We start from the raw sequence: 26,912 nt of genomic DNA on the forward strand, positions 1-26,912 counted from the left end.
ACATAGGCATTAAATGTCGAAGAAGAGAATAAAAAGGAAAATAGTAAAGATTACTGGCACGTGGCCTGGGTGGAGGTGCGTGTGTGCAGACAGGCAGGCTGGCCCTGGAAAAATTCCCCGTCACCTTCGCTTTATTTGGGGGGAAACAAGGACATGGTGCTCTGCAGCCTCGGAGCATCAGCTGCCTTCCTGGCTGCTCTGCACGCTGTGGGTCCGTTTTCTTTCACTTTAGCAGAGGGGGTGTTTCTGGGCACAGGCGCCTCCACGGTGCCTGCTGGTTAACCCTGCAGTCAGCATCGGTGGGCTTACCCAGTACTGGGGTTTGCAGCCTGACAGACTCAGCCAACGGAGACAACAGAGACACGCAACTCTTAACTCTAGGAGTGTTGCCTAAATATGGCGTCAAGTTTAATTTAAACAAGGCAGGACTCCGTGACCTCAGCAGAACTGGCTGTAATGGCACAGAACTGTCTGTGCGATTCTCCGCTGGCTCTCCCGGCCCTGGGCTGCTCCGGGCAGGCTGCCGCACCGAGGCTTTGCATCTCGGCCAGTCCTCCTGGTCCCTGAGCCGCGGAAGACCGTCCCAGGCAGATGGCTCGGTCATGGATGAGTAATGTCGGTCTTAAAATGTTGAGACTCTGAGAATCGGAAAAATGACTGTTCTGTGACAACTCCGTGCTTCCCAAAACCTGCCTGATATCACTGCTCTGACTGAACTGGCGATATGAAAAACACTTCCCTGCAAAGGAATTCTGCACTTAATCTTGGGATCTTTCATGCTAATTGTTGTACCTCCAGAAGTTTGCAGAATGGTGGCCTCAAGCTGAGAGGGAATTGTCAGTATCTCTAAATAGTCTTTGTCCTCAAAAATTTGAATCTAGTTGATATCTGTGGCAAAAAGAGAGTTCCTTAAATATTTTGTCCAGTTAGAGTCAAACTGGAGGCTGTTCTAGCCAATGAAAAAGAACATTTTAAACTTCAGTAAGGACACAGAAAATAGTGTTTTGAGTACATACAATATGAAAACATAAAGTTATTTCAGTATGCTTTCAGAAAGATGAAAAGCAAATGTCAGCCCAGACCGTGTGGCTCAGTGGTTGAGCATTAACCTATGAACCAGGAGGGTTCATGCCTGGGTTTCAGACTCGATCCCTAGTAGGGGATGTGTAAAGGGTAGCTAGCTGATCGATGATTCTCTCTCATCATTGGTCATGTTTCTATCTTTCTCTCCCTCTCTAATATATATATATTTAAAAGCAAATGTCATCTTCCTCTACAAAGAAGAAATTAATAGAGACTGAGCAAATGTTTGACTGAAATCATACAGTAAGTGACCTCTGCCTCTGAAAAAGGAATAGGAACTTGAATTTAGACATAATTACAGATTGATACAACAGCATTATGTGATGTTTGCTTTTTTCTGAGAAAGAAAGCAGTGGCTCTTGTGCAATCTAAAAGAGCTGTCCGTCCCATGTTAAGTAATTTTCACCCAAGTCAGTTGGGACCAGTAAAGTATTCTAACCTTCTTGTCCTGATACCTAAGTGAATTATTCCATTGGAAATGATAAGTGTATGAGGAGAAACGCTATTAGAGAATGGTTTCAGAAAAAACTGCTTGGGGTGCCTTCTGCCTTGAGGACCTCCACCCTTAGGACAGACATGCGAAGTTGGTATTACAGAAAGGGTTCCCTCAGCCCAGTTGTTACTGTTCTTTGAAACATCCTAGCATCCTATTCGTTTTATGAGGTTCCATTTTTTTTTCTTGTTTTCTTTCCCTTCAGTTAATCCTCACCCAAGGATATTTTTTTCCATTGCTTTTTATAGAGTGGAAGGGAGAAATGGGGGGGGGGGAGGGGGAGAGAGAGAGAGAAACATCAATGTGAGAGAGATACCTTCCCTACCATATGAGCCCTGACCGGGGCTGGAGATCAAACCTGCAAAACAGGTATGTCTCCTTGACCAGGAATCAAACCTGTGACCCTTTGCTGCACAGGCCGATGGTCTATCCACTGAGCCACAGCGGCCAGGGCCCATTTTCCATTTTCAAATGATCAAAGTAATTTTTTGCTTATCCCTAACATTTACAATATCCCAGCATCTGGAGAAAGAATAAAAAAATATAATCACACATCCAGATGTTTGTCCTGCACCAAACACCTGGCATGATGTGGTCCAAATGTGCCAGGGGTTGACTCGCTTTTTCATTCTTTCACCTTGTGGAATTGTGTGATAATTCTGCCAGGCTCTGCCCCCTCCTGAATACTACTGGTTAATACCTTGTGCATCTGACTAAGTAACAGGGAGGCTAGTATCCCTCTCACCGAGTCTCACAGAGGTGCTGGCACCCTGCTGGGAGTACAGCTATTGTTTTGGCGCTCAGCCCAGCCATTCCTCAGGGCATCATGGTATCACAGTATTTGTGGTGGTGGTCTTCCCAGTATCTGCAATATCATGGCCTACATTTCAGAATTCTATTTACAAAAAAGAGGATATTTTTCTGTCTATTTGTTATCGAATTCTGTGTACCTTGGGATTAAAGGTCACTTCCTGGGTTCTTTTGTTAAAACTCTCTACTCAGATTCTGGACAACTTTTAATAGCAAAAGATATGAAAATACCAAAAGTTTCCTTACTTTTTCTCTTACAAAATCTGTTTTTAAAGAGGGAAGGGCTAATGATAAAACACCCATAGCATTGTGTGCCATCTAGTGAGATCTCTCAGCCCCAAACCTTCCCAGCTAAATTGCTGTAAGTCGTATGAATTGTGCCACTACCCCCACCCTCAGGTCAGTGTGTGCTTGAATTGTTTTTCCATCTGCTTCTCTTGTGGCTCATGGCGGATGTTTGTCCCAATACTGCCTAGAATTTAGTGGTGCTGGCCTGCATATTTTTTCTCTGTATGAAACTATCAGGCCCAAGTGAGGAAGAAACACATACATGTGTTTTGTGTTTCATTTGCATTATGCCATAACTGACAGAGACAATCAGCCCAAAATTTAGGTAAACATGGAAGAGCCTATCTCTTCATCCATTGCTTTCATTATATTTTCCTCATTTCCCCTGAGCTCTGGGGGTATATGTCAGAATATCTATCTAATAAGTTTATTTTCTAAAATTTCAAAAAACTCACAGATGACTCTAGGAACAAGTAAATTATTCTCACAGAGAAAAAGATTCAGCAGATGTGAAATAACATAGCAAGGTAACCTTTTACCCTAGCAGGTGTTAGATCTAGGTAACCTATTTCATGGAAATAGTGGAGAACACCACTCATCTCAAAAGTAGGCCTTGATGGTGGACCCAGGGTTGAACTACCCCTTGGAAGCTAGAACTGTGTTCCTTCCTTGCTGCTTGGCTCACACACCCAGTCCCTCCTGAGACTAGATGGAGACAGATGGCCTTTCCTGGTAGAAGGAAGCTGCCATCAAGTGGTTATAAGTATCTTTCACCTACTAGTGACACTATGAAAGCATGTATAATGGCTGGATTATTTTTCTTAGTTTTAGTTTAGTTCTCTACAAGGTGGGACAAAAGGAGGTTTACAGTTGAGTACATGAAACAATTTTTCTTGTATTAATATTTATTAATTATTGTATTATTTTCCATTTGAAAATAATAAACTGTAAACCTACTTAGCCCCATTCATATGTTGCACATAGAAATAATGCTTTGGAGATGCATTTGAAAATTTTACCACACTATATTAATTTTTTTATCTGTATTATTGAGAGTATTACAGATGTCCCCCATTTTTTCCCCTGCTGCCCCCTTCCACTTGGTTCCTGCCCCACCCTGGGCCTTCACCACACTATTGTCTATGTCCATGGATTATGCAAATATGCATATAAGTTCTTTGGTCAATCACTCCCTACCCCTTCACCCTCCCCCCTTCCCTCTGAGATCTGTCAGGGTAAAATATGTTCAACCCTTATTTTTTTTTCTACCTATCATTGGATTTCTTTTTTTTTTTGTTTGTTTGTTTTTTTGTTTTTTTTGTTTTGTTTTGTTTTGTTTTTTTTGTTTTTTTTTTAATTAAATCTTTATTGTTCAGATTATTACATTTGTTCCTTTTTTTTTCCCCCCCATAACTCCCCTCCTCCCAGTTCCCGCCCCACCCTCCGCCCTCACTCCCCACCCACTGTCCTCATCCATAGGTGCACGATTTTTGTCCAGTCTCTTCCCACATCTCCCACACCCCTTTCCCCCCCAAGAATAGTCAGTCCATTCCCTTTCTATGTCCCTGATTCTATTATAATCAACAGTTCATTCTGTTCATCAGATTATTTATTCACTTGATTCTTAGATTCACTTGTTGATAGATGCATATTTGTTGTTCATAATTTGTATCTTTACCTTTTTCTTCCTCTTCCTCTTCTTAAAGGATACCTTTCAGCATTTCATATAATCCTGGTTTGGTGGTGATGAACTCCTTTAGCTTTTCCTTATCTGTGAAGCTCTTTATCTGACCTTCAATTCTGAATGATAGCTTTGCTGGATAAAGTAATCTTGGTTGTAGGTTCTTGGTATTCATCACTTTGAATATTTCTTGCCACTCCCTTCTGGCCTGCAAAGTTTCTGTTGAGAAATCAGCTGACAGTCGTATGGGTATTCCCTTGTGGGTAACTGAGTTTCTTTCTCTTGCTGTTTTTAAGATTCTCTCTTTATCTTTTGCTCTTGGCATTTTAATTATGATGTGTCTTGGTGCGGTCCTCTTTGGATTCCTTTTGTTTGGGGTTCTCCGCGCTTCTTGGACCTGTAAGTCCATTTCTTTCACCAGGTGGGGAAGTTTTCTGTCATTATTTCTTCAAATAGGTTTTCAATATCTTGCTCTCTCTCATCTTCTGGCACCCCTATAATTCTGATGTTGGTACGCTTGAAGCTGTCCCAGAGGCTCCTTACACTATCCTCGCATTTTTGGATTCTTTTTTCATTTTGCTTTTCCGGTTGGATGTTTTTTGCTTTCTCGCATTTCAAATCATTGACTTGATTCTTGCGCTCCTCTGGTCTGCTGTCGGGCGTCTGTATAATATTCGTTATTTCAGTCTGTGTGTGCTTAATTTCTAGTTGGTTCCCCAATATAAGATCGAGGGTCTTATTAGTTTTCGTGTAGATCTCATTAAGTTTATCGGCAGCTTCTAAACAGTTCTTGAGAGACCTTAAAAGTGTGGTTCTGAACTCTATTTCTTCCATTGACAATTTTGTCCTGTTTCTTTGTCTCCGCATTTTGTTATGCTTCCTTGGTGCACCCCCTAGTGGTCTTTGTTCGCAGTCTTATAGATAAATCTTGATTGTTGTAGCTAATTCCAGGGAGGGTTTGACCTCCAGGCCAAGTGGCTATGAGAATCAGCTGTGTCAGCAGTGAGAGAACTTCTGTCCTCTAGGGAGGTGCTAATCTAGCCTTTGCCTGAGGCTATCCGGCAAATGGTTCTGCGCTGGGCTTGGGCGGGGCGGGTCGCACAGGATCAACAGGGTGGGCCAGAGAGAGCAGTTATGGCGGCTCTCAGTCCTGTCCCCAGGGGCTCTGCCTCTCTGAGTCCCAGCACCAGCTGCAAAGCTCGGAGAGAAAGCTGCACTCGCTCTGACCGAAGCCAGACAGTCCCGCTTCTCCCGTTTGAGTCTGGGTCCCTAAAGACTCGCCTGGATCTGGTGCTCAGAGTCTGCGACTCCCTCCCGATTGAAAACAACAACCGTGCCCTCCGCCGCCAGCCCGCTCCGCGCACTCCGCACCTCAGAATTTGACTTCAGCACTGCGCCTCCTCTGAGTGTCCGTGTGCGTTTGTCTCTCCTCCTAGTTGTAGGACTTCCACTCAGCCAGCGTTCCTGTGGTTCTGGGTGATGTCTCTTCCGTTTTTTGGTTACACTTTTGAAGTAGTTGTTCAAAGCAGCAAACTCCGGCGTTAACCTATGCCGCCATCTTGGTTCTCCTCGGATTTCTAGATATTTCCAAATATCTCATTGTTTGGCCATTAGAGATATAAACCGTGATGTATATGGCCATGTCCTACTCACCAGCATTTACATGGAGGCATTCACAGAAATTGTTGACATGCTATGCTGATATTTTCTCTTAGATATTCTAGTGTTGTGAGTACTGGTCAATAGGACAATGCCTCTAACTTCCTGATCTTCACATCTGTAAACAAAATATAGACATATACCTGTATCTTGAAATGTTCAATTTGTATAAATAATAATCATTTTTCATGTAGGTATCATTCATCATTATGGCTGTTGTTACCAGTCATTGAGCATCTTTTTTCACTTTTGTTGTGGCAAATATCAGAGACATCTATATTATCATCAATCACAGTAGCAGCAGAATATCATCAATCACCAGCCTAATGCATGCTAGCTCATTTGCATAAAGCTTTGGACACCTCCAGTCCCTTATTTCATGAATTGGCAGGAAACTAGATTCCTTGTGGTTCTGTGACTCAGGGCTGCCCCACCTCCCCATACCTCATCTTACTGCTGCTACTTGATGCCACTTGGTTAATTAAGCAAAATCTCTCAGGAACTCTACCCAAGTCTAAGGCCCTGCCTGCTACACCTGCTATGGTGTTCTTTTTGAGAGCCTTTGCAAATCATTAGATTTTTTTTTTTGCCTTACCATTTCATGCTCTCTAAACAGGGAAAAAGAAAAACCTTACCATCTTTCCTCCTATAGAGAATAACATTTCCCTGCAGTGTGTTTTGCACCATATGTTAGACCATTAAATAGTCTTCTTGAGTTCTTTTTTAAACAAAATATATTTTTATTGATTTTAGAGAGAGGAAGGGAATGGGAGAGAGAGACAGAAATATTAATGAGAAAGAAGCATCAATCAGCTGCCTCCTACACAACCCAAACATGTGCCCTGACCAGAAATCAAACTGGTGACCTCTGGGTTCATGGATGGATGCTCAACCACTGAGCCACACCAACCAGGCAGTCTTAAATCCTTTTGATGTACACAAATTATGAATCTTACTTAAGTATACTTAAGTAAAGACAAAGCAAATAATGGCATTGGGAAAGTTGTTAAAGAAGGTTTTCATGTGATCAACATAACTTTACGGATAGCAATCAGGTATCAGAATCTGTGAAGGGTCTAAGACTTTACCGTACTTGGTAAGCTAGTAAGTTAGCCTGCCACAATTTCATGGATGTTGTTGGCAGAAGACATGAAACTTCTGGATCAGAGACAAAGAACTTAATTGCTTATAACAACAATAGTAGCCAGGGTATCAGCATCTGTGCCATTTTCCAAGCCCCAGTTCCCACAAGGTGATATGTACAGGCACAAGTGGTACCTGAATGCACACAAAGAGAAACCCTGCGCTTAGGAATTCCAACTTTTTGAGAGTGGGCAGTTAGCATGTCTCCCCTTTGTCCCAGAGAAAGACATTGTCTTTTACACCATGGGCAATAAACCTGTCCTGTGCTGTAGCCGGAGACACTATCTCTGTCTTCCAAGGCTGTTTGCACACATCCTTAGAAAGATAGTCCAGAGCAAAGGCTATCAGTGCCTCTGCTTGCAGGACTGCAGAACACAAGAGAACCTTGTTGAATTGTTTCTAAGTGCCGGGTTATAATGGTTTTGAACCAACTTTTATCATCAAATTTGTATCCTAAAATCTGTTTAATGTAAATAAAAAAAAATTTAAGGTTTTGAACAGTAATTAGCTTGTTTGTTCTTGACACAGCAAAAGGGATCAGGAGCTGCAAGACCCAGTCTGCACCAGGCTCTGGGGGGTGAATGAGTTTTTCTGTACCTAGAGGTGCAAACAGGGAATCCAGAAAGACATCAGTGCTTTGAATTCCAGGTGGGAGCCTTGGGAAAATGCTCCAGGTACCGTGAGGAGGCTTCCACAGGTAGGGACAATGAGCGTTCTTAATCAGGTGATACTTTGAATTTTCAGAGTCAGTGACTGGGACTGAGAAATAGTAAAAAAAGAATAACTCTCTGGTTCCTTATAGTAAAAATGAAGAACTCGCTGGTTCCTTTTAGAGTCTTGATCTGTGGTCAGGACCTTGATCACCACTCTGCCACCTCCACCACTCCTCTTTTTCCTCTAGCACCCCTGTCTTTCCATCACCAACCTCCATAAGATATTTGTACTAAATGATACAATGCCTGTCGTGTGGGGCAACATAATCATAGAGTGGTTTTTAGTCCTTAAAAGTATGCTGTTTCCAGAGAATTCCTGGAATGCATCGTATCTGCCTCTGAGCATGGCAAGAATCTTTGGAGCCTTCTGAAGCTGGAACATCCTCTGAGAAAGCTCCTCCACTAGATACACTGAGAAGTTTCAATAGATTTTTGTTGACTTTCTAGGTCAGCATCTCTGGATTCTTGTGTATCCCACTAGATAATCTTCAGACTCAGTGTTTTAATTGACTTTCATGTCTTCTACATTTTTATTATTTTCTCATCATTTTATTTCAATCTTCTTACTGTTTTTCTATCTGCCCCCTAAGTGTCAAGTTTTTTCCAAGGTTCCTTCTCCAGCAACCCTCTCTTTTCATGCCACACCCTATGGCTGTGACCTTGGGTCCCTACGTGTGAATCTTAACTACCTACCATGTGCTAAAAATTGCTAGGTCTGCATCTTCAGCCTTGGCCTTCTTGAGCTCAGGCAGCATGTATCCAACCTTTTTAGACATCACCATCTGAATGCTCCTCAAACACTGCAGACTTAATAGGTGCCAGACATTCAGATGAGATATGTCACCCATCTCTCACCTATAAAATTCCAACCTTCAAACCTACTTGTATCTTCTAGTCCTCATCTGGTTAAGACCATCTTTCTTGGCCTAGTCATTTAAGCTGGAAGCATACATGTAATTTTTTACTCTTCCCTCAATGTTCTTCCCTTTATCCAGTCAATCACCAAGTGTTTCTGTGCTCCTTTCTCTCTTCCCTATCTTTCTATCACCAATGCCTTAGTCCTAATCTTAGTCATCTCTAATCTGGTTCTAATAGATCTTACATCTTCTAGGTTCGTCTTAACAACCCATTCAAAAAAGTCATTATCTATACCTTGTTCTTAAAATCTTCTAGTGGCTCTCCATTATCTACAACATAAAGTTAAGACCTTAACTATTGGTCATCTAGTCCCTACAACCAGGCTTTTACCACCACAACCACCCCCACGTGTTATGTTCCATTAACACCAAAGTGCTATCAGTACCTGGAAGGTGCCATGTTCTCTCAGGTGTGCCTCTGTGCCTGACTTCCCTCTTGCACTGGGTGCCACTGGACGTTCATTTATCTAGTTAAAGCATCTTCTCTTCTATAAAGCATTATTTGTTTCCTCTTCTGTATTTCCCTTCAGCTTGTGCATCCCTAAGATACAGGGCTTATCTCACTACATATCCAATCGTTCTCCCTCCTCATCCGTGTGTTTCCTCAGAGGAGGACCCATGCTTGCACTCACCTTTGTTACCCCCAATGCTTGGAGCAGAATAGGCATTTAATGATTGTTTTATGAGCTCATCAATGAATACACAATATGAAAAAAGAAAGCAGACACATTAATCAACAGAGACAGCTGTTTCCCCTGTAATATTTATTACACAGACCATGATAGAGGACACATCTTTGACTATATAGGCCACTCTGTAAAAAATGAAGAAATGATGGTGGCCTACTATAGAGAGGAAACTTTTACAAAGTTGACATATATATGAGGGCTATTTCTTTCTGAGATCAAACTCTAAAAAAAGAGAGAAAATTCAGAGAATGATCCTTAACCAATTTATAATTAAAATACTTTTTCCACTGCCTTTTAAAATACCCCTTATTTTAACTGAAATTTTCTCCATTTCTTCATGAATGAATTTGTTAACAAGCACAAATAAACTGAATCATTGATTAGTGGAAAGCCACATCCATTAGTGAATAGATGCAAGTGAGATAGGCTCAACCTTTTGGAATAAGAATTTAAATGTGGATTTCTAGTTTTATCCCAATCTCAAGCTAGCTGGTTCTGCTTAGACTTGGTCATACTCTATTAGAAGGAAGAGCTAATATTTTCCTTATATATTAGTTGTTTTGATATTATAATATCTGTTGACTCTGACTTAAGAGATCACTTTGACTTGAAAAATATTTTAAAGAAGACAATTTTTCACATATGACTTCTTTGTGCCTAACACAGTGCCTGGCCCATGAAAAGTCTAAATCAATATTTATGTAATGAATGAGGTTGCTGCTAATCACATTAGAACATCTAATTAACAGTAACTCTATCTTGCTCAACCTGAAAAAATATAAATTAGGAAAAAATACCCTCAAATTCAATCAATTTATTTGCTAGCTGTTATTATTTAGGACTATCCATTTTAATGCTAGTATATCCCTTCCAAAATAGCAGTTTTTGTGTTGACATCTTTGATGTTATGTTTCTGTCTGGGGCTTGACAAGAACTATAGGTGCTGTTGAAATGTGTTGCCAGTTTGAAGCTAGGCTTGTCTCCCGATTTGCTCTTATAAGAAAATGGGCCCTCGCTGCTTTGACTCAGTGGATAGAGCATCGGCCTGTGGCCTGAAGGATTCTGGGTTTGATTCTGGTCAAGGGCACATGCTTGGGTTGCTGGCTCGATCCCCAGTAGGGGGCGTGTAGGTGGCAGCCAATCTATGATTCTCTGATCATTGATGTTTCTATCTCTCTCTCCCTCTCCCTTCCTCTCTGAAATCAATAAAAATATATTTTAAAAAAATTAGAAGTCCACTTCTCTAAAAAAAAAAAAAAAAGAAAAAGAAAAAGAAAAAGAAAGAAAGAAAGAAAAGAAAAGAAAATGGTCATGTAGCTAACCCAGGAGTTCCACTAACCCTCCTGGGCATGGCAGGACAAGCAGATATTAGGGTTGATCCTGTTTGACTCTGTTTGAACCAAGACAAGACCTAACCTTAAAATAGAAATATAAAGAGCTCAAAGGAAGTCTTCATAAATGGGGGCTGATGTTTGAAATCATGCATAAGATTCAAGTTCAAAATAATGAGACAGTAATAAATGATACAATAACCTCAAATTGCTCTTAATTTTCTGATTATGGTGTGAAATAGAATCTATATGCTAACCATTAGAATAATTAGACCTAAAACTGGCTTCTTTTTGTCCTACATGAGTGGTAGCATATATATGTTTAACCAAGTGAACTCAGTCAGAAGCATAACCAATCGAGAGGCACAGGGGGAGGGGAGTGGAAGTTACAATTTAATCGTGTTTATATCCTGCCCAACATCAACTCTGGCGTATGTCCCCCCTGTGAGCATGACACGAGGGCCACAGATCTGTTTCTTTCTTGGGCCATTCCTGACTCTCATGTGCCTCTTGAAGCATGAATGACTTCCTCCATCAAATATGACTTCAGAGCAGCAGTTCTCAACCGGTGGGTCGCAACCCCTTTGGGGGTCAAATGACCCTTTCACAGGGGTCGCCTAAGACCATCGGAAAACACATATTTTCGATGGTCTTAGGGACCGAGATACCGCTCCTCTATCCATCTCCAGGCCGGTCCGCCCACATGCAGATACGCCCACATACGAGTACCCGGCATATTGAAGGGTCGCGGCACTAGGAAGGTTGAGAACCACTGCTTTAGAGCTTAAGGTTTTGTATTTGAAGATAACTGGCCCATGGCCACAAGCTCAGTATTTCTGACAGCATTCCACCGAAGCTAAATGAAAACCTTGATGGTTGGAACTGTGAGGGTGGGTATGGGCTTCATAAAGTGGCATCTTCCAAAAGGCCTTTGGAAGGTAATTTTGACCATGTATAGTTTTCATCTTAAGAGGCAGCTTCGGCCTTAATGGTTTAGAAAATGTAGCTCTGAACTGTGAGAACAAAACTGGGCTTAATTTAAAGGCATACAAGTTCATTAGACTGATGACACAGAATCTTGCAGGTGACAAAGTATTTCTTTTGTACAGCTGGAGTAAGCTGAGCTTGTGCCCATCCTAATGAGGCTATTCACTCAGAGCAGTGATTCTCAACCAGGAGTAATTGTCTCCCCCTCACACCCCCACACCCCCGGCCCGGGGACATTTGGCAGTGTCTGGAGATATGACTGGTTGTCACAACTGGGGAGCAGATGCTATTGACCTCTAGTAGGTAGAGCCTAGAAAAGCTGCTAAACATCCTATAGTGCACGGGAGAGCCCCCCACAACAAAGAATTATCCAAACTCAGATATCCATCCATAGTAGCGATGCTAAGAAACCCAGCAGCAGAGTGGATCTGAGTGAACAGCTTAGAGAGAGCTGGCCCAACACCAAAAGCAAAGGCTAAAGAATTTTCAAAGTTCTGAGCTTTTTCTCTTGGGACCTTTTTCACATTTCTGTGATTCAGCCACAGTTGAAAGTCGATGGTGTTAGTTATTAGCTATGAACTGGGGAGGTCCCTGGAACCTACGCAATTTGGAGCCACTATTATAGAACTGGCTGGCCCAGCCCCTGGTTTCATAAGACCTGCCAGAAAGCCAAGTCCTGGCAAAGTCATCGGAGACACCATCACAGATTGAAATCAATCGAAGCCACCCAACATCTTATTAAATTCAGATCTTTCTACCAGCAATTTATCTCTTCAAAGAAAAATCGCATGACAAGAGATTCCAATTGGACACTCTGGACTCTGCTGCGAGGGACATCGATGAAAGCAGAATTGGAACGTTTGTGTCCACCATACTTTTTCTTTAAAGAAATGATTATAGTATACTTCTCCTTTAAGGCTTAAGTCAGTCACCACACAGGCACATCATGATTCACAGCCCAAGCTTTCGTTCAGGCCATTCGAGGTTCAAATCCTAGTATTTGCTCAGCTTGTCAGTGAATCCTTCTGGAAGATGGTGCATGCTCAGAAGGGACCTGAGGGATTCCTTACAGAGATGTGCAGAGGGTCAGGGGACCATCTGAGGGTGGGGAAGCATCCAGAAACTAGCCTGGAGGAACTTAATAAGATCTCTGTAGACTTGGGAGGGAGCCTGTGGGACAGAATTAGTGGCCTAATTACTTCTGCCAAATTGTGGCCCATCCGAAGAGAGCGGGGGCATAAATACTCCATCCTCTCAGTCTGCCCACTTTGACCGGTTCTTCCCGGGAGGTGCTCTCCGCAGAGGCCAGCAGAGCGGAGCAGAGACTGGGTCTGGAGGAGCAGTCTGCGAGTGTCCAGCCCACTGTGTAGCCCTGGACAAGCCACTGACCTCTCTGAACCTGTTTCCTCATTTCTCACATGGGACGCTAACCTTCATAAGGTTGGTGTGAGAGAAATAGGGTGATGAGTGTATGATATCTAGGCCTTCCCTGGTGTATAGAAGGTGCTCAATTCATAGTAACTTCTTTCTTTACTTCACTTTAAGGCCAAGCTGGCCCTCGTGTCTACCGGGATTTTCAAGAGATGAGTAATCAGTGCCGGGCTTTGGAGGGGACAGAGAGAACTAGCTGGTATTGGTCGATGTCAGACCTGGCTGACCTGGACCAGGGCTGAGTGGCTGAAATCCTCAAGGCCTGTGCTATCCTTGTTGCTCTCCCACCTTTATGATCTACATGAGGGGAGTACCAGTCACCTGACTGGCCACCCTCTTATATTCCCTCAATAAAAACACTTAAGTGTTCCCTCTTTTCCTGGGGTTCTCATATTGATGGTCCCATCCTGGCTCCCTGACCTCTCTCTCCTGTAAGTCCGTTTCCTTTGGATAAAGAATTCCCATTAGTGACCATGCTCAGGTCATGGGTCCTTCCTCCAGGATGGCAACAACCAGGTTCCTGGTTACTTCCTTCTGAATATACCACACACATCTTCCTTCCTGTTATTCCTTCCACGTTACCTAAGTGACCCATTAGTGTATTCCTTCATACAGTTGAATTTTGATTTCTTTCTTCTTCCTTACACTCCCCCACCCCAGGCGTAAAATTTAGTTGGAAGCCCTCTGCATCAGGTCAGTGCAGGCCCCGGCCAAATGCATTCTTCTTGCCTTGGCTAAGCACCCCTGGAAGTGCCAAGCCCCCATCAGCCTGCTCTCTCGGGACGTGGTCCAGAAGGACAGATCCTAGGTTTGGACACCTTGCATGTTGCCAGGCACTTCTTGCCATGTCCTCCTTTTATTTCCAAACTCAAAGCCGCCTGCAGAAGGGCTGCCTGGGCACCTGCCCAAGTCCTCATAGTCCCCTTCCTTTGCCCAGCCCCAGAGATGCCATCAGATCGCTGTGTCCTTTCTCTGTTAGAGGAGATTGGCAGGTGCGGTGGGTATGGACAAGTGTGGCAAAGTGGTGGGGCGGGGGGGAGGCTGGCAGGCCTTGCCTTTTGGTTTATCACAGCCACTTCTGGGCCCTGACTTGAAGATGGGGCTGCAGGTGTGTGGTTGGGAGTGGCTGCCCTGCCCCTCCCTTCCTGCCGGCCCCCTGGCCTGAGCCTTTACCGGTTCCTCCACCTCAGCTTTCTGAGGGCAATTAGAAGACCTCCCGACAGACAGGCAGCCCTACCGCATGCCCTGCTTCCCCAAAGGCTAACACAGCACCTCCCCAGTGGGTCTTGGGACAGAAGACTTCAACCCACTGTACAGAGTCACAGTCACTTGCCCTGCGTTCTCCCAGCAGTGCAGTTCATTTGTTCTGCTCTTGAGTCCATGGACCCGCCTCTGCCTCTGCCTCTTGGTCTGCAGCATTTGCCTCCTGTCGGTTTGCTCCACACGGACTAGGAGCCTCCCTCGCAGCTGCAGGCATGCCTGTAGTTTGATTGTGATGCAGTTGTAATGGGCGGGGGGGGGGGGGGGGGGGGGGAGGCTTCTCTCAGATAAACTGAGCAGCCATCATGGCCCTGAGAGTAAAGTTCCAGGCCTTTACCTCTTACAGTGGCCCTGGCCCCTGTTGCTGGCATCTTTCATTCCTGCAGCACAGCCTTTGCTCTGAGCCTCTGCACACACTCCTCCTTCTGCCCAGAACATTCTCATGTCCACTTTCCCCCTTTTAACTCCTTGTCATCTTTGGAGACTCTGCTTAAATGCCATTTTAGTTCAGATACACATATCTCACCCCAGGTCTTGCCAAAGACCCTGACCATACCCTCCAGGATATCATGCTTTTGCTCTTAGAATAGCTGTAATATTGATAAATATTTACAATATATTTTTATTGATTTCAGAGAGGAAGAGAGGGAAAGAGAAACATCAGTGTTGAAAGAGAATCATTAATCGGCTGACCCTGCCTGCCCCCTACTGGGGATCAAGCACGCAGCCCTGGCATGTGCCCTGACGGAGAATGGAATCATGACCTCCTGGTTCTTAGATTGATGCTCAACCACTGAGCAACACTGGCCAGGCTGATAAATACTTTTAGTTGTGAGGGAGCCGAGGGCTGGGATTTCCCTGGGTCCATTGGTGTCAGGCTTGGCCCACCTTTGCCAGGCAGAGGCCAGGCAAGAAGGGTAGGATCCCTGGCTCCTCTGTAACCTCCACAAGAGCCAAGTCTGTCTTGCGTCACTGTCTCTCTCACCATCAACACCACTGCTGGGCCAGAGAAAGGCTCATAAATACTAGGACCAGCAACAGTGGGAAGTTGTGAGCAGTTTTCACCCCGGGTGTTGGCAAATACCTTAGCTGTCTTTTGGACTTTTCCTGCAGACTAATTTAGTTCTTCTATTTCTTGGGGACTCGGGGAGTGTAGATGGTACTGTTCCCTATGTCTGCGCAGAGAGCAGCCGGCCTGGTGTGGGGCAGTGACTCAAAGGCAGTGATGGTGTATGTGTGAAAGGGGGTGTTGAGGAGGGAGTCCCTGATGAAAGGTAATGGGAAAGGGGAGCAGAAATCTGGGATTTGGTAGGTACTCTCAGGGTGCTTCCTGAGTATCACTGAGAAAGAATGTGAGCAGATGCTGGCCTAGGAGCACTGGGACATGAGGCAGGCGTGGCCTTGGTCCTCGGGGACCTTCTGCCCTTGTTTGATCAGTATAGCCGAGGACCCTGGCTGCTCCTTCCAGGGACTCCTGTCACTTGTCATCCAGTGAACTCTCGTAGGTGCCTGGCCACATACCACTGTGACTTGCTGATGGGTTTTTATGCCCCGTGTCCTAGCCATGTGGGGAGCCCTCTGAAAACAAGGCTGTTGTTACGTCGATGCCACAGGTGTTGCCGGATGTATGTGCACAGAGCTCGTCAGGAATGAGCAGCTTTGTATTTGCTCTCTGCCTTCACTCGCTCCATCCTTGATGGTTTTGCTTGACTCGAGTCTGTATGAATAGTATTTAATTTGTTCATCATTAGGACAACCTCACATACCACAGATTTGTGGTCAGACCTGGTGGACACTGAGTCTGCGTTTGATCAGTTTCAGAGATGACTAGCTCCCCAGCTAAGGAAAAGGAGAAACCACCCCAGTGGTTGGATCACACATATAAACGTCTGACTCCATATTTGAAGCTAGGCCCCAAAGTGTGGGGGTGCAATTGCACTGTTTATTCCCAAGAGTGCGTGGCTTCTTAGAGCTTGCATGCCCATTCCCATACCTATCCAGGCAGCCACTGGCTGGCTAATCCGAGGGCAGAGCCCCTTCCTATGGAAGGAGATGACAGTGGGATGCATGTAGGCTAGAGTCAAACAACCATCAAGCCCTGGATCCTTGCTACTTTGCCTGTCTCCTGGGGAGGGTGAGTAGACACAGACTTATGGCAACCAACTGCGCCCGTCTCCCTGTCAGTAATGAAACCACCCGGAGGCACCCTCGCCAGTTTGCGCCATATGCTCCCCAATTACAACTCAAATGCATGCCACATGCGAGGCTGTTGGAAACACATTTTTGTTTTGATGTGGCTATTCTGAAGTTAATGTGCGCAAGAACAGATGCTTTCTGTCAACCAAATGATGACACTGCTGTTGCTGAAACTATGCTTTCGCCATGTTTGTAAAACAGAGGGGGTTTTATATCTCTTTGCTAAATACTCTATTATCAGATGAAGAGAAGGTACCATTACAGTTCCTTCAACACCAAAGGGAATGTTTCTCAAAGACGGGTTCACTCTTTCTCTGTACCTGCCCAGGTTTGGCTTTTAAGGAAAAGTGGACTGACACGCTCACTCATAGGCATGTAGTTTCACGTTCATGGTCATGCCCTATGGTTTCCTCCTGCTACTGCCAGTCAGTGCATCTCTACCCGGAAACTTTGCCCTCATATCACCAGTTCCTATAACTGTCCCTCTTGGAGACACCCAGCAGGGACGGCTGGTAGAAAGCAGGGGCCTTTGCTGCCGGGCCTCCCTTCCTGCAATCTCCCAAGGAAGAGGCTCCTGTATTAAGCTGGGGTCCCCAGCAGGTGTACAACATGTCATCAAGCTATGGGCAGGCAGAAGGGAGAGGCCCTCCATCCTCTACACCCAGTTTTACCTGAAGGGCACTGGGCAGGGGGTTCCCACGGAGGAGTATTTATTCCTGTGGAGGTTGGAAGTGATCCAGGCATCTCATCCTCCCACTGCCTGCCTCCCTCCCAAGTTCCCTGATGCATTCCTAGAGAAAGGCAGCCTGAGAGCAGACGAGGGGCAGGGCTGCTGGCCCAGTGAGTCCTGATGGTATGAGTTCTTGCTGGGATGCTGAGCTTTCCTCACTCATAGTAATGCCACTGCCTGGCCTACTGGGGGCGCTAAGCACACCCCACTGCCAGCCATCCCTGCTTACCTGAGTTGGCACAATACCCCCACAGAGAGAGAGCTTCCTGGTCTGCTTGTTCTTATGAGGTCTGGCAAGGTCTCACAGTTCCTGCCACGGGCAGATCCCATCTGAATTTGTGTTTGCCTAGGGCTCGAGCTCACACTCTTGGGGAACAATGTCAGATTCCCTCAATGTGGCTGTGCCCTCACTGGTCAAAGATCCTCAGGGTGGCCAATCCGACTCTTCTGGCCCTCATATGTGGCAGTTGTCTCAGAATTTTTTTTGTATTCTCAATCATTTTGTTACTTATCCACAGCCCACAGCAGAGAGTTTGCTCAGCAAAAGCATGCAAAGAAAGCCCTGCGGTGGCACCCCTGCTCCCTAGAGGATGGCACACAGGGGCAGGGCATTCACCTTGGGACAGGCGTCATGTTTCCAGTCTTGAGAGGTTTACAAATAGTCTGTGCCCGTGAGGGATTGTTCACGTAGCTTTCCAAATTATGGACTAGTTTACATTATGAGCAAACAATTCAAGCAAAGGGTGACAAGCCTCATTGGTAGCCACTGATAAAACATTGGCTGCTACTTGCTTACCAGCTTGATTCACCATGGATTTTTTTTCTCTTTCCCTGAAGAGGCAGAAGGTTCATGTATTAGTTATCTATTGCTGCATAACCAATTAGCTCAAAAATAGCAATTCAAAATGGCACCTATTTATCACCCCAGAGTTTTCGTAGGTCAGAAGTCCAGCATGACTCAGCGGTGTTCTTGCCCTTGGGTATCTCAAGGCCATGATCAAGGTTGTGCTGGCTGGGCTCTTATGGGGAGACTCGGGGAAGAATCTACCTCCAGGTTTATTCAGGTTGTTGGCAGAATTCAGTTTCTTGGGTTTGTAAAACTGAGGTCCCTATGCCTTGTTTTCTATAGGCCTGGAGTCCCTCTCAGCTTTTTAGAGGTTACCCACATTCCTTGTCACATGGCTCCCCATCTTTAAAGCCAGAAGCGTGGTGTCAGATCCTTCTCCTGCTTCTAATATCTCTGACTTCTTTCTTCTGCTAATCAGAAAGCATCCTGCTTTCAAAAGGCTCCAGGATTGGATCAGGCCCACCTGGACGATCTCCATATTTTAAGGTCAATGTCAGCTGCACAGTCCCTTCCTAGCAGTGCCCAGACTGTGTTTGGTTGACTTGCCAGGGGACAGGGGTCTCGGGGGCCATCTGTAGAATTCTGCCCGCCAGGAAAGCACAGAGAAATCAAGCTCACATCCTTCCTCACACCATCCTTGACACTTCCTCTTGTGATTGTATCTCCATTGTTGTCTCCACCAGCGAGCACCCAGGATCCTGCGCCAGAACCGGGACCAGAGGAGGAGGTGGGGCAGGTGGCCGATGATGCCAACCAGGAAGTAGCCCCTGCCCACTTGGGGACTGAGAGCGAAGTGGAGCAGGAACTGGAAGAGCGAGCCTCCCTCAGTGAGAAGGAGAGGAGGAACGAGGAGGTGAACGAGAGGGACAACTGCTCTGCCTCGAGCATCTCATCCTCCAGCAGCACGTTAGAGAGGGAGGAGAAGGAGGACAAGCTCTCCAGGGACAGGGGCACTGGTAATCAAGCCCCTTTTTCCATAAACATTCCAGGGGACCTCAGGGTGGGGGTCCTGGGTTGCTGGCCTCTGAGGTGACTGGCTGGCCCAGCTCACTCATCATGTAATAGTGACTTTATGATTAGGGATGACATGTAATGTTAGTCCTCGGTAGGGACTTGAGGAGGGAGCCACAGAGGGTTGTAGAAATTGCAAATAATTTATACAATATTTTGAATTATTATTTATATGTGAAACCATGGGGTTGGCTTTCCTGCCCATGGCTTGAGAGCTGTCAGGTTGGCAGGGAGCCAGCTCTGTCGACTAACAGTCCTCAGAGTGGAGGCAAGTCTTACAGCCAGCCTTCATCGAGCTAAGAGTGACATATATTTAAGGAGCCCTAAGGGCTGCATGAAAGCTCCACAATGGCCTGCCAACCAGTGGCATGACCCACGCCTGGCTTGTTAGTTCACAGATTAAGAATACATTATGTCTGAAGCATGGGTGAATGAATGCAAATTGAATGAATGAATGGAGCCAAAATGTCTCCCATGAGACCTGCCAATCAATGGCTTAGTCTAAAATAGTTAGTAGTTGGCCTTAGCTGGTTTGGCTCAATGGCTGGAGCGTCGGCCTGCGGACTGAGGGGTCCCAGGTTCAATTCCGGCCAAGGGCACATGCCTGGGTTGCAGGCTCGATCCCCAGTGTGTGGCGTGCAGGAGGCAGCTGATCAGTGATTCTCTCTCATCATTGATGTTTCTATCTCTCTCTCCCTCTTCCTTCCTCTCCAAAATCAATAAAAAATATATTGAAAAATAAAATAAAATAAAAATAAAATAGTTAGTAGTTGAATTTTCACCAGTTATAATATATTAGATTTTATTTACCGCAATATTAGTCAAAAGAAGACAAAAAGACTTTATTAGTTTATATCAGGGGTGGAAAACCTTTTTTCTGCCAAGGGCCATTTGGATACTATAACATCATTCTTGGGCCATACAAAATTATTAACTTAAAAATTAGCTGCTATATTTGGTCAAACATTTAATTAACTCGCCCCTAATGCCTTGGCAGGGACAGACCAAATGATTTCACAGGCCTTATACGGCCCACAAGCCAGACGTTTCCCACCCCTGGTTTATATCTTAGGAAATATTGCATTGAAAATCTTGTGTCCGTTTGGTTGAAGATGTATGTGCTAATATGTATTAAATGTATTACTATTTCTTTAATTTCTTTCAAAGTCAGATTACAATTAGCCTCCCAAATTCGACTTGTATATTCACATTTAATGTAATTATGGTCATAGTACAAGGTGTTGGGAAAGTCTTCCTGATCACATTTTGGCCTTAAAATGTTTTATGTTTATGCATAGCTTTCTGAGTTATTCCTCATAACCAGGTATAGTGGGCCTAAAACATATCAATGAGTTGGCTTAGTAAACATAAGCTAGGGAACAAAACTTTCTTGGATTAGATTGTCCAATATTCTTCCAAATAAGGACAACTTTCCAAAAATGGAGACTTTGCTCCCCGGGAAGGACCATTGACTTTCCAACAATAACTGATGGTGTCCAAGTGTATACCCTCAGGAGTTAGGTAAGCAGAAAAGTGACTTTTCTGCTTCAGTGGTGCTAAGAGATGTGATCATGTTTATATGTGATAGCTCTTCGGTTCTTAAAAAACCCCACTGCTCAGGCACCATTAGCAGCTGTGGAGTCTGGACAGCTGTCTCAGCATAGCTCTTGCTTTTCAGAATGTTCTCAGCTAAATCACAAAGACCATCACAATTATTTCCAATCCTATTCTAATGATTGCATCTATTATTTGAAAATGAACTTGCAAGGCTTGAAAGATATTCAACTTAATCTCGTTGTGTAGTTTTCTTTTCCTTTGTTTCGTGTGTCCTGTTCTATGCATTATCGTATGGTGAGGCATTATTGTAGCATTCATCACACTTTGTTGTAATTACGTGTGTAACTGTCCTTTGTCTCCACTTGATGTAAGCTTCATGAGGATGGGGATGTCTGTCTTGTTCATTGTGAGCTCATGCTGGGCGTCTAGAACACAGTAAGGGGCTCACAAAACCATTGATGAATAAATTAATAAGGAGGCATCTGGTTAAGATGGAGAAGCTCCATTGCTCCCAGGTCTCCCTCTGACAACTAAATTATAAACATCCTGGGCATAACAGAACAACCAATCATAGGGAGATGCTGAAAGGTGGAAAGAAAACAGACTACCTAGGGACCTTCAGACTTGAATGACATGGCAATGAAGCATCAAGTAAAGTTTATTCCCCTAGCCAAAAGATTGGGAAAAGTATTGCCTAACAGAACAGAAAATCTTTTTTATTATTAATACATTTCCTGCCCTAGACAAGCACCGCTAATGGAAAATCTGTGGCTGTCCTATCCCCCATCCCCACCCCACCCAGTAGCTTCCAAATAACCAGATGTGTCAACCATGAATTCTATATCCAGCAAAACTAACTTTTAGGAATGAAGGGAAAATAAATACAGTTAAAGAAAACTTAAGAGAATTTGTCACTAGCAGACCTCCTCTTAAAGAATAGATAAAGGAAGTCCTCTGAACAGAAAGAAAATGAAGACAGAAGATAACTTGAAATTTCAGAAAGGAACAATAGAATGAGTAAAATTAGGGGGAAATTTAACAGGCTGTCTTTTTCCTCATGAGCTTCTTAAATCATATTTGATGATGTAAGCAAAAATTACAGCATATTTGATATTGTGCTCAATATATGTAGAGGAAATACTTACAACAATTATATTTTAAAAGTGCGGAGGGTAAAGGCATCTAAATGAAAGTAAAGTGTCTACACTTCAAAGTAGTAAAACATCAATACCAGGAGACTAATGAGTTAGTGTATGTACTTTAATACCTAGACCCGTGTTCGGCAAACTGCAGCTCGCGAGCCACATGCGGGTCTTTGGCCCCTTGAGTGTGGCTCTTCCTAAGCCTTAGGAGTACCCTAATTAAGTTAATAACAATGTACCTACCTATATAGTTTAAGTTTTAAAAATTTGGCTCTCAAAATAAATTTCAATCATTGTACTGTTGATATTTGGCTCTGTTGACTAATGAGTTTGCCGACCACTGACCTAGAGCAACCACTAAGAAAATTACACAAAGCAACATACTCCAAAACACTATAAATCAAGTTGAAATTCTAAAAAAAATGTTCGAGTAAGCTACCAAGACCAAGAAAGGAGAAACAGGACTGAAACAAAGGAAACAAAAAAATAAGTAAAATGGGAGACTTAAGCACTAACATATCAATAATTACTTTAAAATTAAAAGACTGAAATTTTCAGAATGGATAAAATGCAACCCAACTCTATGCTATCCATACAAAACTTACCTATGTACATAAAAGCATAATATGCAAATTGACCAGATGGTGGAACGACTGGTCGTCTATGATGTGCACTGACCACCAGGGGGCAGACACTCAACACAGGAGCTGCCCCCAGCCCGCAGGCCCCAATTGCCCTATGGGGAACTGGGGACCGTGGGTGGGTAGTGGTGAACACAGGCGGTGCTGGGGCCCGATCGCCCTGCTGGTGGCCCCCCACATACAGGGTTAGGGTTAGGGTTAGGGTTAGGGTTAGGGTTAGGGCTAGGGTTAGGGTTAGGGTTAGGGTTAGGCAGCCAGGGAAGATTGGCCCTGATCACAGTCCAGGCCTAGGGACCCTACCCATGCACAAGTTTCGTGCACCCGGCCTCTAGTTTCAAATATAATGACATGGGCAGGTAGAAAGTTAAAGGTTGGGCAAAGACATAGCATGCCAACATTAATAAGAAAAGCAGGAGTAGCTATATTCATATCAGATAAAGTAGAGCAGAGGAGAAAACTAGGGACAAAGAAGCACTCCGCATAACGATGTAAGAAGACCCTAAGTGAATGAAGAGGGCAAGTGAGAAGACCAACATTTAAAATGTTACCTGTTTAGGCTCTTCTCCCTGTGGCCAAAATAAGAAATTGCCAACATTTCCCAATAAATGGAGAAAGAGTGAGCCAATCTGGGAGAGAGAGAGAGAGAGAGAGAGAGAGACTCGGCCACTGTATCTGCTCCAGCCTCCTGGCGTCAAAGCAGTCTCCCTGTTTACGGGCTGTATGGCCAGTTGTAGGGACTCCAAATAACCAGATTTTTCCATCATGCCCTCAAATGCCTCTTCTGCCTCTTTGGTGGTGTGAGTGTTTTTTTGTTTGTGGAACCTACAGGAGGGCTCCAACACTCCTTGCTCTGGCGTTGGTCCCTTGGGGAGGTTAGGCCATGCTCAGAGCGGAGCATGGAGGACAAAGCTGCACTGGAAGAAACAGCACATGGGGCTTGTGCTTCCCCACCGAATGCCTCCTCTAAGTCCAAGGTGGAGCTGTGGGCGAGACCAGAGTCCTCCCCAGCATGTTTGATCGGGCTCGTCTCCTTCAGTAAAACAAAAGTTCCCCATGCTCACGTCGATGGCCTCGGTCTTCTACCACCTCCCTATACAAGTATCTATGGAGGCCCTGGTATCAGGTGGAAACCACATTCTGGAATGCCCATCCCATAGTCCTGTTAGCCCTTAGGAAGCAAGCTCAGAGGAATGACATCCTGAACATTCATTCATTCATTCATTCATTCATTCATTCATGCTAGATGCTGGGGATACACTGTGAACAAAGCACTTGTAGAGTTTACATTCCAATGAAGAAGACAGTTTAACCACTAATTATAATTTTTCTAGTGATGGGGCAAAGACGGCAATAAAATAAATTAGAAAATTATGTGGAAGGTTACATAGTAATAAGTGCTCTGGTGAAAAATAAAGCAGGAAAGGATGATAAACAGTGTTGGCGAGAGAAAGCATTGCACAATTTTAAATAAGGTGTTTGGGGAAGACTTTGCTGAGAAGTTACTATTTGAGCAAAGGCATAAAGGGTTTTGAGGAGCAAAGCATGCGATTAACTGGGTGCAGTTTGTTTAGGAGGGGCAAGGGCCCTGAGGCCGGGCCATGCCTGAGGAGTTCTAGGAATGCCAAGGAGCTGCTGTAGCTGAAGATGTTCATGTCTGTCTGCCTGGGGTGGCAGCTGTAGATGGAAAACAATTCAGGTGAGATCACACGAGGCTTGTGAACATTGCAAGGTCATTGGTTTTTTGTCTCAGGGAAATTTGCCATCGTTAGACTTTGAGCAAAAAGGTATGATCAGATATTTTAACACATCACGTGGCTCTTGTATTAAGAATTTAAGAATTGACTGTGGAGGGGCAAGAGTTGAAGCTGGGACCAGTGAGACCTTGCAATGCTGTAGGCAAGAAACCATGCTGGCTCAGCCCAGGGTTGTGACAGGGGAGGTGATAAAAAAAAAAAAAGATTGGATTCTGGCTACATGACCATTTAACTAACAGGATGCCCTGCTGTGTGGGATAAAAGATGAGGAGGTGTCAAAGATGACTCAGATTTGGGGGATTGGCAGAAAGATGAAGTTTCCATATCCTAGACAGGAAACAATTTCAGGAGAAGCAGGTTAAGTGAGGGGGCTGGGGGCGAGGGCAGAAGATGGTATTTAAAGCCCTGAGATTGGACGAGATGGTGACTAAGAGAGTGAGTAAGGATGGAGAGAAGAGGTCCAAGGACATTTCAAGGATAAACATAAAGGAGGAATCGGCACAGGATACTGAGAAAGGAGCAGCCAGAAAAAAGGAAGCAAACCAGCTGAGTGCAATGTCCCGGAAGCCAAGTGAAGCAAGTGAAGGATCTAAGCAAGGGAGGAGGGTGAGCAGCTGGGGCTAGTGCAGCAGGCAAGGCGGCGGTCGCCTGGAAAGGAGCAGGTTTGAAAGGTGGAGGGAGCAAAAACTTCCTGAGACTCGTTCAAGAGAAAATAGAGAAACTGGAAACAGTGAGCAAAACAAAACAAAACACAAAAACACCTCACCAGCATCTTTACTTTAAAGGAAAGGAGAAAAGAGGGATTATAGCAGGAGGGATACATGGAGTGAATGGTGGGCGTTTTGTTTGTGTTTTTTGAGATGGGAGAAGTTAGACCATGTTCAGGTGCAGGTGGTCGAGTGGAGGCAGAATGAAAGCCCTGGTAGATTTTTCTGACTTTGTGAAGTTGTTAAACTAGGGAGCAGGGCCACGCTGTGCGAGGATGAGATGGGTGAGGGGGGTAGGGGAGAGAGGAGGGTGTGAAAGGTCACCTAGGGGAGGTCTTAGAGAGAAAGCCAGGCTGCTTTAAGGGTCTCCTGAATTTTAAGTGCAACCAATGGCGTGGTGTATGCATCTCTCTGGGCGATCTGAGCTGCCCTGGTGCCATGTGGAGGAGAGAGAGCGACGGAAATAACCCCACAGCCTCTCCGAGGCCTCAGTGGGGGAGGGAGCATCTTCCTTGCCTCCCTGTGTGCTTAGGACAGAAGCCCCTTGGTCGCCTGTGGCTGGGTCCTGACCAGCTGTCATGGTGAGTAGTGAAGGTCAGGAAAAGTCTCCCAGGAGCCCGGCAGTGTCACACCTACAGGCGTCGCGGGTCCTGGAGCAGGTCACTGGGCGTTAGATGCGGCATCTGCACCTGGTCGAGGGCGTTTTGTCAGCCATGACCGCCTTCCTCTTCGGGGGTCTTGCTTCCCTGTCTCCTCTGAGTGGCCGTGTACAGAAAGCCCACAGATTCCCTACCTGGTTTTCTCGGGGTGTGGCCCTGCGCCTTTCTCATTTTCCTCTCTCCTGTCTGCTTTCAGGTTTGTGGTCCGCGGGGGTTCAGGATGCCAGTGTAAATGAACAGTGTGGCGACATCCTCACCAACAAACGCTTCATGCTGGACATGCTGTATGCCCATAACAGAAAGCCCACGGATGCCGAGGAGAAGGGGGAGGGCGAGCCCGCGGGCGCTGAGCAGGGGGCAGAGGCGGTGCCCAGCCTGGCCAGCAGGATATCCACGCTGCAGGCCAGCTCCCTGGCACAGGACGAGAGTGTCAGGAGGGTGGACGTGGGCTGTCTGGACAACCGGGGCAGTGTGAAAGCCTTCGCGGAGAAATTCAACAGCGGGGACCTAGGGAGAGGGCCCGTCTCCTCCGACACCCAGCCCGATGACACGGTCCCGGAGAAAGCATCCCCCCAGCCCAAGACCGAGTCCGACCACATCTGGGACCAGCTCATGGCCAACCCAAGGGAGCTCAGAATCCAAGACATGGATTTCACCGACCTGGGAGAGGAGGATGACATCGACGTCTTAGACGTGGACCTGGGTCACGGGGCGGCCCCTGGGCCGCCTCCCCCGCCGCCACCTACCTTTCTGGGTTTGCCGCCCCCGCCCCCTCCACCCTTGCTGGACAGTGTGCCTCCCCCTCCCATCCCCGGTAATTTATTGGCTCCTCCTCCAGTATTCAATGCTCCTCAGGGCTTAGGGTGGCCCCAGGTACCCAGGGGTCAGCCGGCATTCACGAAGAAAAAGAAGACCATCCGTCTGTTCTGGAATGAAGTGCGGCCCTTCGAGTGGCCGTGTAAGAACAACCGGCGCTGCAGAGAATTCCTGTGGTCAAAACTGGAACCTATCAAGGTGGACACTTCCAGGCTGGAGCACCTGTTCGAGTCTAAGTCTAAGGAATTGTCCGTCTCAAAGGTACCGCCAGCATCTGGCCTGCTTCCTGACTTGCAGAGTTTTTCCCCCGCTGTGGAGTGGGACTGAAATTTGTTGTCTGTAAAATTCCCTTTGTGCTGCTTTTGCT

At 45.4% G+C, this 26,912-nt stretch overlaps 1 protein-coding gene across 13 annotated transcripts in view; it reads left to right on the plus strand.

The window, feature by feature from the left end:
• The window catches only part of FHOD3 (formin homology 2 domain containing 3), a 393,487-nt gene that overhangs the window by 320,282 nt on the left and 46,293 nt on the right, over window positions 1-26,912 (plus strand). For all 13 annotated transcript variants that reach the window (XM_059707132.1, XM_059707122.1, XM_059707123.1 and 10 more), the window contains 2 exons: window positions 18,942-19,214; window positions 25,926-26,806. In XM_059707132.1, the coding sequence (XP_059563115.1) occupies window positions 18,942-19,214; window positions 25,926-26,806 (1,154 nt within the window). The remainder of the gene's footprint in view (window positions 1-18,941; window positions 19,215-25,925; window positions 26,807-26,912) is intronic.

This window comes from Myotis daubentonii, chromosome 8 (assembly GCF_963259705.1).
Source record: "Myotis daubentonii chromosome 8, mMyoDau2.1, whole genome shotgun sequence".
NCBI classification, from domain to species: Eukaryota; Metazoa; Chordata; class Mammalia; order Chiroptera; family Vespertilionidae; genus Myotis; species Myotis daubentonii.